This window comes from Salvelinus fontinalis, chromosome 10 (assembly GCF_029448725.1).
Source record: "Salvelinus fontinalis isolate EN_2023a chromosome 10, ASM2944872v1, whole genome shotgun sequence".
In the NCBI taxonomy this organism is placed as follows: domain Eukaryota; kingdom Metazoa; phylum Chordata; class Actinopteri; order Salmoniformes; family Salmonidae; genus Salvelinus; species Salvelinus fontinalis.
Genome location: NC_074674.1, coordinates 3,883,902 through 3,897,157, shown reverse-complemented (window position 1 = coordinate 3,897,157; position 13,256 = coordinate 3,883,902). Strand labels below are relative to the sequence as shown.

At 46.8% G+C, this 13,256-nt stretch overlaps 1 protein-coding gene across 1 annotated transcript in view; it reads left to right on the top strand.

The window, feature by feature from the left end:
• Window positions 1–13,256, top strand: part of LOC129863154 (ryanodine receptor 1-like) — a 105,403-nt gene that overhangs the window by 12,786 nt on the left and 79,361 nt on the right. Inside the window, exons 26-34 of the mRNA XM_055935087.1 lie at window positions 910–1,057; window positions 1,610–1,815; window positions 1,908–2,082; window positions 2,322–2,530; window positions 2,688–3,040; window positions 5,578–5,704; window positions 5,864–6,024; window positions 6,123–6,285; window positions 6,872–6,958. Coding sequence (XP_055791062.1) covers window positions 910–1,057; window positions 1,610–1,815; window positions 1,908–2,082; window positions 2,322–2,530; window positions 2,688–3,040; window positions 5,578–5,704; window positions 5,864–6,024; window positions 6,123–6,285; window positions 6,872–6,958 — 1,629 coding nt within the window. The remainder of the gene's footprint in view (window positions 1–909; window positions 1,058–1,609; window positions 1,816–1,907; window positions 2,083–2,321; window positions 2,531–2,687; window positions 3,041–5,577; window positions 5,705–5,863; window positions 6,025–6,122; window positions 6,286–6,871; window positions 6,959–13,256) is intronic.

The following is a 13,256-nucleotide window of genomic DNA, read 5'->3' as shown; positions in this document are numbered from 1 at the left end:
GCTATACACAGACATGTTATATTTGCGTGATTTAGCATAATTAATTAATCATTACCGTTTTGTTTCATCCATGTGATCGATGAATACTGTTTCATAACATGTGATCGACCAATACTGTTTTATAACATGTGATCGATCAATACTGTTTCATAACATGTGATCGACTAATACTGTTTCATAACATGTGATCGACCAATACTGTTTCATAACATGTGATTGACCAATACTGTTTCATAACATGTGATCGACCAATACTGTTTCAAAACATGTGATCGACCAATACTGTTTCATAACATGTGATCGACCAATACTGTTTCATAACATGTGATCGACCAATGCTGTTTCATAACATGTGATCGATCAATACTGTTTCATAACATGTGATCGACCAATGCTGTTTCATAACATGTGATCGACCAATACTGTTTCATAACATGTGATCGACCAATGCTGTTTCATAACATGTGATCTACCAATACTGTTTCATAACATGTGACAGACCAACACCTCACAAGGCTTCTCTTCTCTAAGCTGAGACCTTGAAACTGAGATATCTTTAGTTTGTTCTCAAAACATGGTCGTTCGTTCTCAAAACACGGTCTGGGCCTACTGCCAAATCGCAGCTACTGATAGGTGTGATTTGTACAGTCAGCCACTTGCATCAACACAGAAATTGGTTTATAGAACAGCACATGAATAGAACAGAGAAATGAGTTATAAGAATAGCACCAACATTAAAATGTCCCTTACTTAACTATTCAAGATGTTTAGAAAAACAAACAATAAGGTTCTTGGAGCTTTCTTTATTCAGTATCAATCTTTCCAGGAGATTAAAGTCCATAACTTGCACAATCATTCTATGTCTCACACAATTGTTTGTTGATTTTAACTGTTTATTTCCATGTTCAGGACATAATGAACAAGCGCAACCCGCGCCTGGTGCCATACAACCTGCTGGACGAAAAGACCAAGAAGACCAACAGAGACACTGTCTGTGCAGCTGTTCGCACTCTCATCGGCTACGGTTACAACATTGAGCCACCTGACCAGGAGAGCAGTGAGTCTGTCCGTCTGTCTGCCAAGATATAAACTGATCTAGTACCGGGTCGGACCCACCAGAACAGTCTGAATTCTTCAGGGCATGGAAACGTTGCTCACTTGGTATCACGGGACCTAACGTGTGCCAGGAAAACATTCCCCCACACCTGACTGGATGTTTTTTGTTTGTCGCACCATTCTCGGTAAACCCTAGACACTGTTATGCATGAAAAGCTCTTTCTGAGATACTGAAACCGGCGCACCTGGCCCTGAAGATCATACCACGCTCAAAGTCACTTAGGTCATTTGTTTTTCCCATTGTAACATTCAATTGAACAGTAATTGAATGCCTCGATGCCTGTCTAACTGTTTTATGTAGCTAGCCACGTGACTCACTGTCTGCAGGAGTGAACCATTTTTGTGAACAGGGTTGTGTACCTAATAAACTGTCCAATGAGTATGTGTGTGTGTGTATATACGCACACACACACACACACACACACATACATACATACATACATACATACATACATAACCCGTTAATAACGTTACCTGAATCTGTTTGTGCTAGGTGGTCATGGGGAAGGTCATTCTCGTGGAGATAAGATCCGGGTGTTCCGGGCTGAGAAGTCATACGCGGTGACCCAGGGGAAGTGGTACTTTGAGTTTGAGGCTGTGACTGCGGGGGAGATGAGAGTGGGTTGGGCCAGACCCAGTGTCCGCGCTGACACAGAGCTGGGAGCAGATGACCTCGCCTTTGTCTTCAATGGTTTCAAGGTATGGTTGGTGATAAATGTTCTGTTCTGTGTCTGTTTTAGGGAAAACATTTACTAACATGTCGTATTTGAACTTTGACCGTTCTTTTTTAGGCTCAGCGTTGGCATGTGGGCAATGAGCCGTTTGGTCGTATCTGGTTGCCAGGTGACGTGGTGGGCTGTATGATTGACCTGGTAGAGCAGAACATCTTCTTCACCCTGAACGGAGAGATGCTGATCAGTGACTCTGGATCTGAGATGGCCTTCAAGGACATTGAGATAAGAGATGGTGAGTGACAGATGGGGAGGCTGCTGGGGGCTTGGAGGTGACGAATGGGGAGGCTCCTGTGGCTTGGAGGTGACGAATGGGGAGGCTGCTGGGGCTTGGAGGTGACAAATGGGGAGGCTGCTGGGGCTTGGAGGTGACGAATGGGGAGGCTGCTGGGACTTGGGAGGTAAATCCTTGTAGGATGGATCTACTGATTTTAGATCAGTGTTATTCATTAAACTGCATCTGCCGGTCTCCAGGTTTTATCCCTGTGTGTAGTCTGGGCCTGTCTCAGGTTGGCCGGCTCAACCTGGGCCAGAACGTCAGCAGCCTGCGCTACTTCACCATCTGTGGCCTTCAGGAGGGCTTTGAACCCTTCGCCATCAACATGAAGAGAGACATCACCATGTGGTTCAGCAAGAGCCTGCCCCAGTTCATCCCTGTTCCTACAGAACACCCTCACGTTGATGTACAGTACAGCATATGTTGTTCAACAACAGTGTCTTGGAATGGCTTCCCTTCCTATATTTTATAATTCCATTTAAAACACGTTAACATTCAAATGTTTTCTTCTGTGGGTTTTCAGTATGTGATTTTCTGCCCTTTCCCCCACGTCTCCTGTGTAGGTGTCCCGTGTGGATGGGACGGTGGACAACGCTCCCTGTCTGAAACTGACCCACAAGACCTTTGGCTCTCAGAATGCCAACACCGATCTGTTGTTCCTGAGGCTCAGTATGCCCGTGGAGTTCCACGAGACCTTTAAAATCATGGCTGGGACCACCCCCCTGACACGAACCCTGACCATCCCCGAGGACCAGGTCCTGGAGGTGGACCCCGACTCTGACTTTGAGGTGCTGAAGAAGTCTGCCAGCCGCACAGAGGAGGAGGAGGAGAAGGAGCCCTCTGTGCCTAAGGAGATCTCCGTCAACGGAAGAGAGAATGTGAAAGATGCCTCTACAGAGAAGAGCAAGAAGAAGGGGTCAGTACTGAGTAGGGGTCAGATTAGTGAAGAGACAGACGATAGGCTTGAGACAGGTCACAACTCTCTGTTGGAGAAGAGACAGGTCACAACTCTCTGTTGGAGAAGAGACAGGTCACAACTCTCTGTTGGAGAAGAGACAGGTCACAACTCTCTGTTGGAGAAGAGAGAGGTCACACTCTCTGTTGGAGAAGAGACAGGTCACAACTCTCTGTTGGAGAAGAGAGAGGTCACAACTCTCTGTTGGAGAAGAGACATGTCACAACTCTCTGTTGGAGAAGAGACAGGTTCCAACTCTCTGTTGGAGAAGAGAGAGGTCACATCTCTCTGTTGGAGAAGAGACAGGTCACAACTCTCTGTTGGAGAAGAGACAGGTCACAACTCTCTGTTGGAGAAGAGAGAGGTCACAACTCTCTGTTGGAGAAGAGACATGTCACAACTCTCTGTTGGAGAAGAGACAGGTTCCAACTCTCTGTTGGAGAAGAGAGAGGTCACATCTCTCTGTTGGAGAAGAGAGAGGTCACAACTCTCTGTTGGAGAAGAGACAGGTCACAACTCTCTGTTGGAGAAGAGATAGGTCACAACTCTCTGTTGGAGAAGAGACAGGTTCCAACTCTCTGTTGGAGAAGAGATAGGTCACAACTCTCTGTTGGAGAAGAGACAGGTCACAACTCTCTGTTGGAGAAGAGACAGGTCACAACTCTCTGTTGGAGAAGTGACATGTCACAACTCTCTGTTGTAGAAGAGACAGGTCACAACTCTCTGTTGGAGAAGAGACAGGTGACAACTCTCTGTTGGAGAAGAGACAGGTGACAACTCTCTGTTGGAGAAGAGACAGGTCACAACTCTCTGTAGGAGAAGAGACAGGTCACAACTCTCTGTTGTAGAAGAGACAGGTCACAACTCTCTGTTGGAGAAGAGACAGGTGACAACTCTCTGTTGGAGAAGAGACAGGTGACAACTCTCTGTTGGAGAAGAGACAGGTGACAACTCTCTGTTGGAGAAGAGACAGGTCACAACTCTCTGTTGGAGAAGAGACAGGTCACAACTCTCTGTTGGAGAAGAGACAGGTCACAACTCTCTGTTGGGGAAGAGACAGGTTCCAACTCTCTGTTGGGGAAGAGAGAGGTCACAACTCTCTGTTGGAGAAGAGACAGGTCACAACTCTCTGTTGGAGAAGAGATAGGTCACAACTCTCTGTTGGAGAAGAGACAGGTCACAACTCTCTGTTGGAGAAGAGACAGGTCACAACTCTCTGTTGGAGAAGAGAGAGGTCACAACTCTCTGTTGGAGAAGAGACAGGTCACAACTCTCTGTTGGAGAAGAGACAGGTCACAACTCTCTGTTGGAGAAGAGACAGGTCACAACTCTCTGTTGGAGAAGAGACAGGTCACAACTCTCTGTTGGAGAAGAGACAGGTCACAACTCTCTGTTGGAGAAGAGACAGGTCACATCTCTCTGTTGGAGAAGAGAGAGGTCACAACTCTCTGTTGGAGAAGTGACATGTCACAAGTCTCTGTTGGAGAAGAGACAGGTCACAACTCTCTGTTGGAGAAGAGACAGGTTCCAACTCTGTTTGGAGAAGAGACAGGTTCCAACTCTGTTTGGAGAAGAGACAGGTCACAACTCTCTGTTGGAGAAGAGACAGGTTCCAACTCTCTGTTGGAGAAGAGACAGGTCACAACTCTCTGTTGGAGAAGAGACAGGTCACAACTCTCTGTTGGAGAAGAGACAGGTCACAACTCTCTGTTGGAGAAGAGACAGGTCACAACTCTCTGTTGGAGAAGAGACAGGTTCCAACTCTCTGTTGGAGAAGAGAGAGGTCACAACTCTCTGTTGGAGAAGAGACAGGTCACAACTCTCTGTTGGAGAAGAGACAGGTCACAACTCTCTGTTGGAGAAGAGACAGGTTCCAACTCTCTGGTGGAGAAGAGACAGGTCACAACTCTCTGTTGGAGAAGAGACAGGTCACAACTCTCTGTTGTAGAAGAGACAGGTCACAACTCTCTGTTGTAGAAGAGACAGGTCACAACTCTCTGTTGGAGAAGAGACAGGTTCCAACTCTCTGTTGTAGAAGAGACAGGTCACAACTCTCTGTTGGAGAAGAGATAGGTCACAACTCTCTGTTGGGGAAGAGACAGGTCACAACTCTCTGTAGGAGAAGAGACAGGTCACAACTCTCTGTTGTAGAAGAGACGGGTCACAACTCTCTGTTGGAGAAGAGACGGGTGACAACTCTCTGTTGGAGAAGAGACAGGTCACAACTCTCTGTTGGAGAAGAGACAGGTCACAACTCTCTGTTGGAGAAGAGACAGGTGACAACTCTCTGTTGGAGAAGAGACAGGTCACAACTCTCTGTTGGAGAAGAGACAGGTCACAACTCTCTGTTGTAGAAGAGACAGGTCACAACTCTCTATTGGAGAAGAAAGTGGAAAGTGAATGCTGAAAACGGCACTTTTAACTGTAATCGTCGTCATGTTTTCTCAGTCCTGTTGAAAAGGAGGCCCGGCTACGCTGACATTGTGTGTTCCCCTCAGGTTCCTGTTCAAGGCCAAGAAGGCAGCTTTCACTCCGCAACCTGTTGTTCCCACCATGCCTCGTCTGACGGAGGAAGTGGTCCCAGACGACAGAGATGACGATGACATCATCCTCAATACCACCACAGTATGAACTTTAACATCTCTTCAGATCCTCGTGTCTGAACCTAACTTCTCTTCACTGGGACATTTTTGTCTGGAAATATGTTTTTTTTAAATTCATTTTTAGTTTTAGGTAGTTCAACTCCTTGTTAATTATGTTTCTGCTCACATTCTCTGTGTTCAGTACTATTATTCAGTGCGAGTGATTGCGGGACAAGAGCCCAGCGGGGTGTGGGTAGGCTGGATCACCCCTGACTACCACCAATACGACCTGCACTTTGACCTCAGCAAAGTAAGAAATGTCACAGTCACCGTGGGAGATGACAAAGGCAACATACATGACAGGTGAGTAACGTGTCCCTGTGCACACACACACATGCACAGTATTCACAAAGACATAATACCTTAATATCTTCCTATGTTGTCTCTCCTGCCTCCCTCAGTATGAAGCGCAGTAACTGCTACATGGTGTGGGGAGGGGAGTTCAGCAGCTCCCAGCAGACCCGTGTCAGTCAGGAGGACTTTGTGATTGGCTGCCTTATTGACCTGGACACAGGACTCATGACTTTCACAGCCAATGGGAAGGAGATCAACACCTTCTACCAGGTGAGATGCAGTGTTCAGTGTAAATATGTATTCTGCATTGTGTCCCACCACCCGCCGACCCCTCTTTTACGTTACTGCTACTCTCTGTTCATCATATATGCATAGTCACTTTAACCATATCTACATGTACATACTATCTCAATCAGCCTGACTAACCAGTGTCTGTATGTAGCCTCGCTACTTTTATAGCCTCACTACTGTATATAGCCTCTCTTTTTACTGTTGTTTAATTTCTTTACTTACCTATTGTTCACCTAACACCTTTTTTGCACTATTGGTTAGAGCCTGTAAGTAAGCATTTCATGGTAAGGTCTACAACTGTTGTATTCGGGCACATGTGACAAATACACTTTGATTTGATTTGTATTTCATTACTCAGAAGCATGCCAAGGGTTACTGGACTAATAATAAGCAAGGTACAAACTGCTCTGGGCTTGATTGATTGATTGATTGATTGAATTTATTAGACAATTTTAAGAACATAGATAAGAGACTCCTCCACATACAATTCAAGGATAACACATTAAAGCTGGAAATCTAATTTCCATTGTGGCTTCCTGTGTAACACTGTGGTTGTTTGTTCCAGGTGGAGCCCAACACTAAACTGTTCCCAGCTGTCTTTGTCCTGCCCTCCAGTCAGAACATGCTGCAAGTGGACCTGGGGAAGCTCAAGGTCAGACTCATCGAGAATCACCCCTCCACTTTGCTTTTCAGTGTTACCCCTCCACTGTCTGCGTTTTACAGTGTTACCCCTCCACTGTCTATGTTTTACAGTGTTACTCCTCCACTGTCTATGTTTTACAGTGTTACTCCTCCACTGTCTGCGTTTTACAGTGTTACCCCTCCACTGTCTATGTTTTACAGTGTTACTCCTCCACTGTCTGCGTTTTACAGTGTTACCCCTCCACTGTCTATGTTTTACAGTGTTACCCCTCCACTGTCTATGTTTTACAGTGTTACTCCTCCACTGTCTATGTTTTACAGTGTTACTCCTCCACTGTCTGCGTTTTACAGTGTTACTCCTCCACTGTCTGCGTTTTACAGTGTTACCCCTCCACTGTCTGCGTTTTACAGTGTTACCCCTCCACTGTCTGCGTTTTACAGTGTTACCCCTCAACTGTCTGTGTTCTACAGTGTTACCCCTCCACTGTCTGCTTTTCAGTGTTACCCCTCCACTGTCTGCATTTTACAGTGTTACCCCTACACTGTCTGCTTTTCAGTGTTACCCCTCCACTGTCTGCTTTACAGTGTTACCCCTCCACTGTCTGCGTTTTACAGTGTTACCCCTCCACTGTCTTCATTTTACAGTGTTACCCCTCCACTGTCTGCTTTACAGTGTTACCCCTCCGCTGTCTGCGTTTTACAGTGTTACCCCTCCACTGTCTGCGTTTTACAGTGTTACCCCTCCACTGTCTGCGTTTTACAGTGTTACCCCTCCACTGTCTGCGTTTTACAGTGTTACCCCTCCACTGTCTGCGTTTTACAGTGTTACCCCTCCACTGTCTGCGTTTTACAGTGTTACCCCTCCACTGTCTGTGTTTTACAGTGTTACCACTCCACTGTCTGCGTTTTACAGTGTTACCCCTCCACTGTCTGTGTTTTACAGTGTTACCCCTCCACTGTCTGCGTTTTACAGTGTTACCCCTCCACTGTCTGTGTTTTACAGTGTTACTCCTCCACTGTCTGGGTTTTACAGTGTTACCCCTCCACTGTCTGCGTTTTACAGTGTTACTCCTCCACTGTCTGCGTTTTACAGTGTTACCCCTTCACTGTCTGCGTTTTACAGTGTTACCCCTCCACTTTGCTTTTCAGTGTTACCCCTCCACTGTCTGCGTTTTACAGTGTTACCCCTCCACTGTCTGCGTTTTACAGTGTTACCCCTCCACTGTCTATGTTTTACAGTGTTACCCCTCCACTGTCTATGTTTTACAGTGTTACCCCTCCACTGTCTGTGTTTTACAGTGTTACCCCTCCACTGGCTGTGTTTTACAGTGTTACCCCTCCACTGTCTGCGTTTTACAGTGTTACCCCTCCACTGTCTGCTTTACAGTGTTACCCCTCCACTGTCTATGTTTTACAGTGTTACCCCTCCACTGTCTATGTTTTACAGTGTTACCCCTCCACTGTCTGTGTTTTACAGTGTTACCCCTCCACTGTCTATGTTTTACAGTGTTACCCCTCTACTGTCTGCGTTTCAGTGTTACCCCTCCACTGTGTATGTTTTACAGTGTTACCCCTCCACTGTCTATGTTTTACAGTGTTACCCCTCCCCTGTCTATGTTTTACAGTGTTACCCCTCCACTGTCTGCGTTTTACAGTGTTACCCCTCCACTGTCTGCTTTACAGTGTTACCCCTCTACTGTCTATGTTTTACAGTGTTACCCCTCCACTGTCTGTGTTTTAATAGTTTTACCCCTCCACTGTCTGCGTTTTACAGTGTTACCCCTCCACTGTCTGTGTTTTACAGTGTTACCCCTCCACTGTCTGTGTTTTACAGTGTTACCCCTCCACTGTCTGTGTTTTACAGTGTTACCCCTCCACTGTCTGTGTTTTACAGTGTTACCCCTCCACTGTCTGTGTTTTACAGTGTTACCCCTCCACTGTCTGTGTTTTACAGTGTTACCCCTCAACTGTCTGTGTTCTACAGTGTTACCCCTCCACTGTCTGCTTTTCAGTGTTACCCCTCCACTGTCTGTGTTTTACAGTGTTACCCCTCCACTGTCTGTGTTTTACAGTGTTACCCCTCCACTGTCTGCTTTTCAGTGTTACCCCTCCACTGTCTGCTTTACAGTGTTACCCCTCCACTGTCTGCGTTTTACAGTGTTACCCCTCCACTGTCTGCGTTTTACAGTGTTACCCCTCCACTGTCTGTGTTTTACAGTGTTACCCCTCCACTGTCTGTGTTTTACAGTGTTACCCCTCCACTGTCTGCGTTTTACAGTGTTACCCCTCCACTGTCTTCATTTTACAGTGTTACCCCTCCGCTGTCTGCTTTACAGTGTTACCCCTCCGCTGTCTGCGTTTTACAGTGTTACCCCTCCTCTGTCTGCGTTTTACAGTGTTACCCCTCCACTGTCTATGTTTTACAGTGTTACCCCTCTACTGTCTGCGTTTCAGTGTTACCCCTCCACTGTGTATGTTTTACAGTGTTACCCCTCCACTGTCTATGTTTTACAGTGTTACCCCTCCCCTGTCTATGTTTTACAGTGTTACCCCTCCACTGTCTGCGTTTTACAGTGTTACCCCTCCACTGTCTGCGTTTTACAGTGTTACCCCTCCACTGTCTGTGTTTTACAGTGTTACCCCTCCACTGTCTGTGTTTTACAGTGTTACCCCTCCACTGTCTGTGTTTTACAGTGTTACCCCTCCACTGTCTGTGTTTTACAGTGTTACCCCTCCACTGTCTGTGTTTTACAGTGTTACCCCTCCACTGTCTGTGTTTTACAGTGTTACCCCTCAACTGTCTGTGTTCTACAGTGTTACCCCTCCACTGTCTGCTTTTCAGTGTTACCCCTCCACTGTCTGTGTTTTACAGTGTTACCCCTCCACTGTCTGTGTTTTACAGTGTTACCCCTCCACTGTCTGTGTTTTACAGTGTTACCCCTCCACTTTGCTTTTCAGTGTTACCCCTCCACTGTCTATGTTTTACAGTGTTACCCCCCCACTGTCTGTGTTTTACAGTGTTACCCCTCCACTGTCTGTGTTTTACAGTGTTACCCCTCCACTGTCTTTGTTTTACAGTGTTACCCCTCCACTGTCTATGTTTTACAGTGTTACCCCTCCACTGTCTATGTTTTACAGTGTTACCCCTCCACTGTCTGTGTTTTACAGTGTTACCCCTCTACTGTCTGCGTTTCAGTGTTACCCCTCCACTGTCTATGTTTTACAGTGTTACCCCTCCACTGTCTATGTTTTACAGTGTTACCCCTCCACTGTCTGCTTTACAGTGTTACCCCTCCACTGTCTGCGTTTTACAGTGTTACCCCTCCACTGTCTTCATTTTACAGTGTTACCCCTCCGCTGTCTGCTTTACAGTGTTACCCCTCCGCTGTCTGAGTTTTACAGTGTTACCCCTCCTCTGTCTGCGTTTTACAGTGTTACCCCTCCACTGTCTGCTTTTCAGTGTTACTCCTCCAATGTCTGCATTTTACAGTGTTACCCCTCCACTGTCTGCTTTACAGTGTTACCCCTCCACTGTCTGCGTTTTACAGTGTTACCACTCCACTGTCTGCGTTTTACAGTGTTACCCCTCCACTGTCTGCGTTTTACAGTGTTACCCCTCCACTGTCTGTGTTTTACAGTGTTACCCCTCCACTGTCTGTGTTTTACAGTGTTACCCCTCCACTGTCTGTGTTTTACAGTGTTACCCCTCCACTGTCTGCGTTTTACAGTGTTACCCCTCCACTGTCTGCGTTTTACAGTGTTACCCCTCCACTGTGTGTTTTACAGTGTTACTCCTCCACTGTCTGTGTTTTACAGTGTTACCCCTTCACTGTCTGCGTTTTACAGTGTTACCCCTCCATTGTCTGTGTTTTACAGTGTTACCCCTCCACTGTCTGTGTTTTACAGTGTTACCCCTTCACTGTCTGCGTTTTACAGTGTTACCCCTCCACTGTCTGTGTTCTACAGTGTTACCCCTCCACTGTCTGTGTTTTACAGTGTTACCCCTCCACTGTCTGTGTTTTACAGTGTTACCCCTCCACTGTCTGTGTTCTACAGTGTTACCCCTCCATTGTCTGCTTTTCAGTGTTACCCCTCCACTGTCTGCATTTTACAGTGTTACCCCTCCACTGTCTCCGTTTTACAGTGTTACCCCTTTACCCTCTGCGTTTTACAGTGTTACCCCTGCACTGTCTGTGTTTTACAGTGTTACCCCTCCCTTTTCTGCGTTTTACTGTGTTACCCCTCTACTGTCTGCATTTTACAGTGTTACCCCTCCACTGTCTGTGTTTTACAGTGTTACCCCTCCACTGTCTGTGTTTTACTGTGTTACCCCTCCACTGTCTGTGTTTTACGGTGTTACCCCTCCACTGTCTGTGTTTTACGGTGTTACCCCTCCACTGTCTGTGTTTTACAGTGTTACCCCTCCACTGTCTGCGTTTTACAGTGTTACCCCTCCACTGTCTGCGTTTTACAGTGTTACCCCTCCACTGTCTGTGTTTTACAGTGTTACCCCTCCACTGTCTGTGTTTTACAGTGTTACCCCTCCACTGTCTGCTTTTCAGTGTTACCCCTCCACTGTCTGCTTTACAGTGTTACCCCTCCACTGTCTGCGTTTTACAGTGTTACCCCTCCACTGTCTTCATTTTACAGTGTTACCCCTCCGCTGTCTGCTTTACAGTGTTACCCCTCCGCTGTCTGCGTTTTACAGTGTTACCCCTCCTCTGTCTGCGTTTTACAGTGTTACCCCTCCACTGTCTGCGTTTTACAGTGTTACCCCTCCACTGTCTGCTTTACAGTGTTACCCCTCTACTGTCTATGTTTTACAGTGTTACCCCTCCACTGTCTGTGTTTTAATAGTTTTACCCCTCCACTGTCTGCGTTTTACAGTGTTACCCCTCCACTGTCTGTGTTTTACAGTGTTACCCCTCCACTGTCTGTGTTTTACAGTGTTACCCCTCCACTGTCTGTGTTTTACAGTGTTACCCCTCCACTGTCTGTGTTTTACAGTGTTACCCCTCCACTGTCTGTGTTTTACAGTGTTACCCCTCAACTGTCTGTGTTCTACAGTGTTACCCCTCCACTGTCTGCTTTTCAGTGTTACCCCTCCACTGTCTGTGTTTTACAGTGTTACCCCTCCACTGTCTGTGTTTTACAGTGTTACCCCTCCACTGTCTGCTTTTCAGTGTTACCCCTCCACTGTCTGCTTTACAGTGTTACCCCTCCACTGTCTGCGTTTTACAGTGTTACCCCTCCACTGTCTGCGTTTTACAGTGTTACCCCTCCACTGTCTGTGTTTTACAGTGTTACCCCTCCACTGTCTGTGTTTTACAGTGTTACCCCTCCACTGTCTGCTTTTCAGTGTTACCCCTCCACTGTCTGCTTTACAGTGTTACCCCTCCACTGTCTGCGTTTTACAGTGTTACCCCTCCACTGTCTGCTTTACAGTGTTACCCCTCCACTGTCTGTGTTTTACAGTGTTACCCCTCCACTGTCTGCTTTACAGTGTTACCCCTCCACTGTCTGCATTTTACAGTGTTACCCCTCCACTGTCTGTGTTTTACAGTGTTACCCCTCCACTGTCTGCTTTTCAGTGTTACCCCTCCACTGTCTGCTTTTCAGTGTTACCCCTCCACTGTCTGCGTTTTACAGTGTTACCCCTCCACTGTCTGCGTTTTACAGTGTTACCCCTCCACTGTCTGCTTTACAGTGTTACCCCTCCACTGTCTGTGTTTTACAGTGTTACCCCTCCACTGTCTGCATTTTACAGTGTTACCCCTCCACTGTCTGCTTTTCAGTGTTACCCCTCCACTGTCTGTGTTTTACAGTGTTACCCCTCCACCGTCTGCTTTTCAGTGTTACCCCTCCACTGTCTGCATTTTACAGTGTTACCCCTCCACTGTCTGCTTTACAGTGTTACCCCTCCACTGTCTGCGTTTTACAGTGTTACCCCTCCACTGTCTGCTTTACAGTGTTACCCCTCCACTGTCTGCGTTTTACAGTGTTACCCCTCCACTGTCTGTGTTTTACGGTGTTACCCCTCCACTGTCTGTGTTTTACAGTGTTACCCCGCCACTGTCTGCTTTACAGTGTTACCCCTCCACTGTCTGCTTTTTACAGTGTTACCCCTCCACTGTCTGTGTTTTACAGTGTTACCCCTCCACTGTCTGCTTTTCAGTGTTACCCCTCCACTGTCTGCGTTTTACAGTGTTACCCCTCCACTGTCTGCGTTTTACAGTGTTACCCCTCCACTGTCTGCGTTTTACAGTGTTACCCCTCCACTGTCTGCGTTTTACAGTGTTACCCCTCCA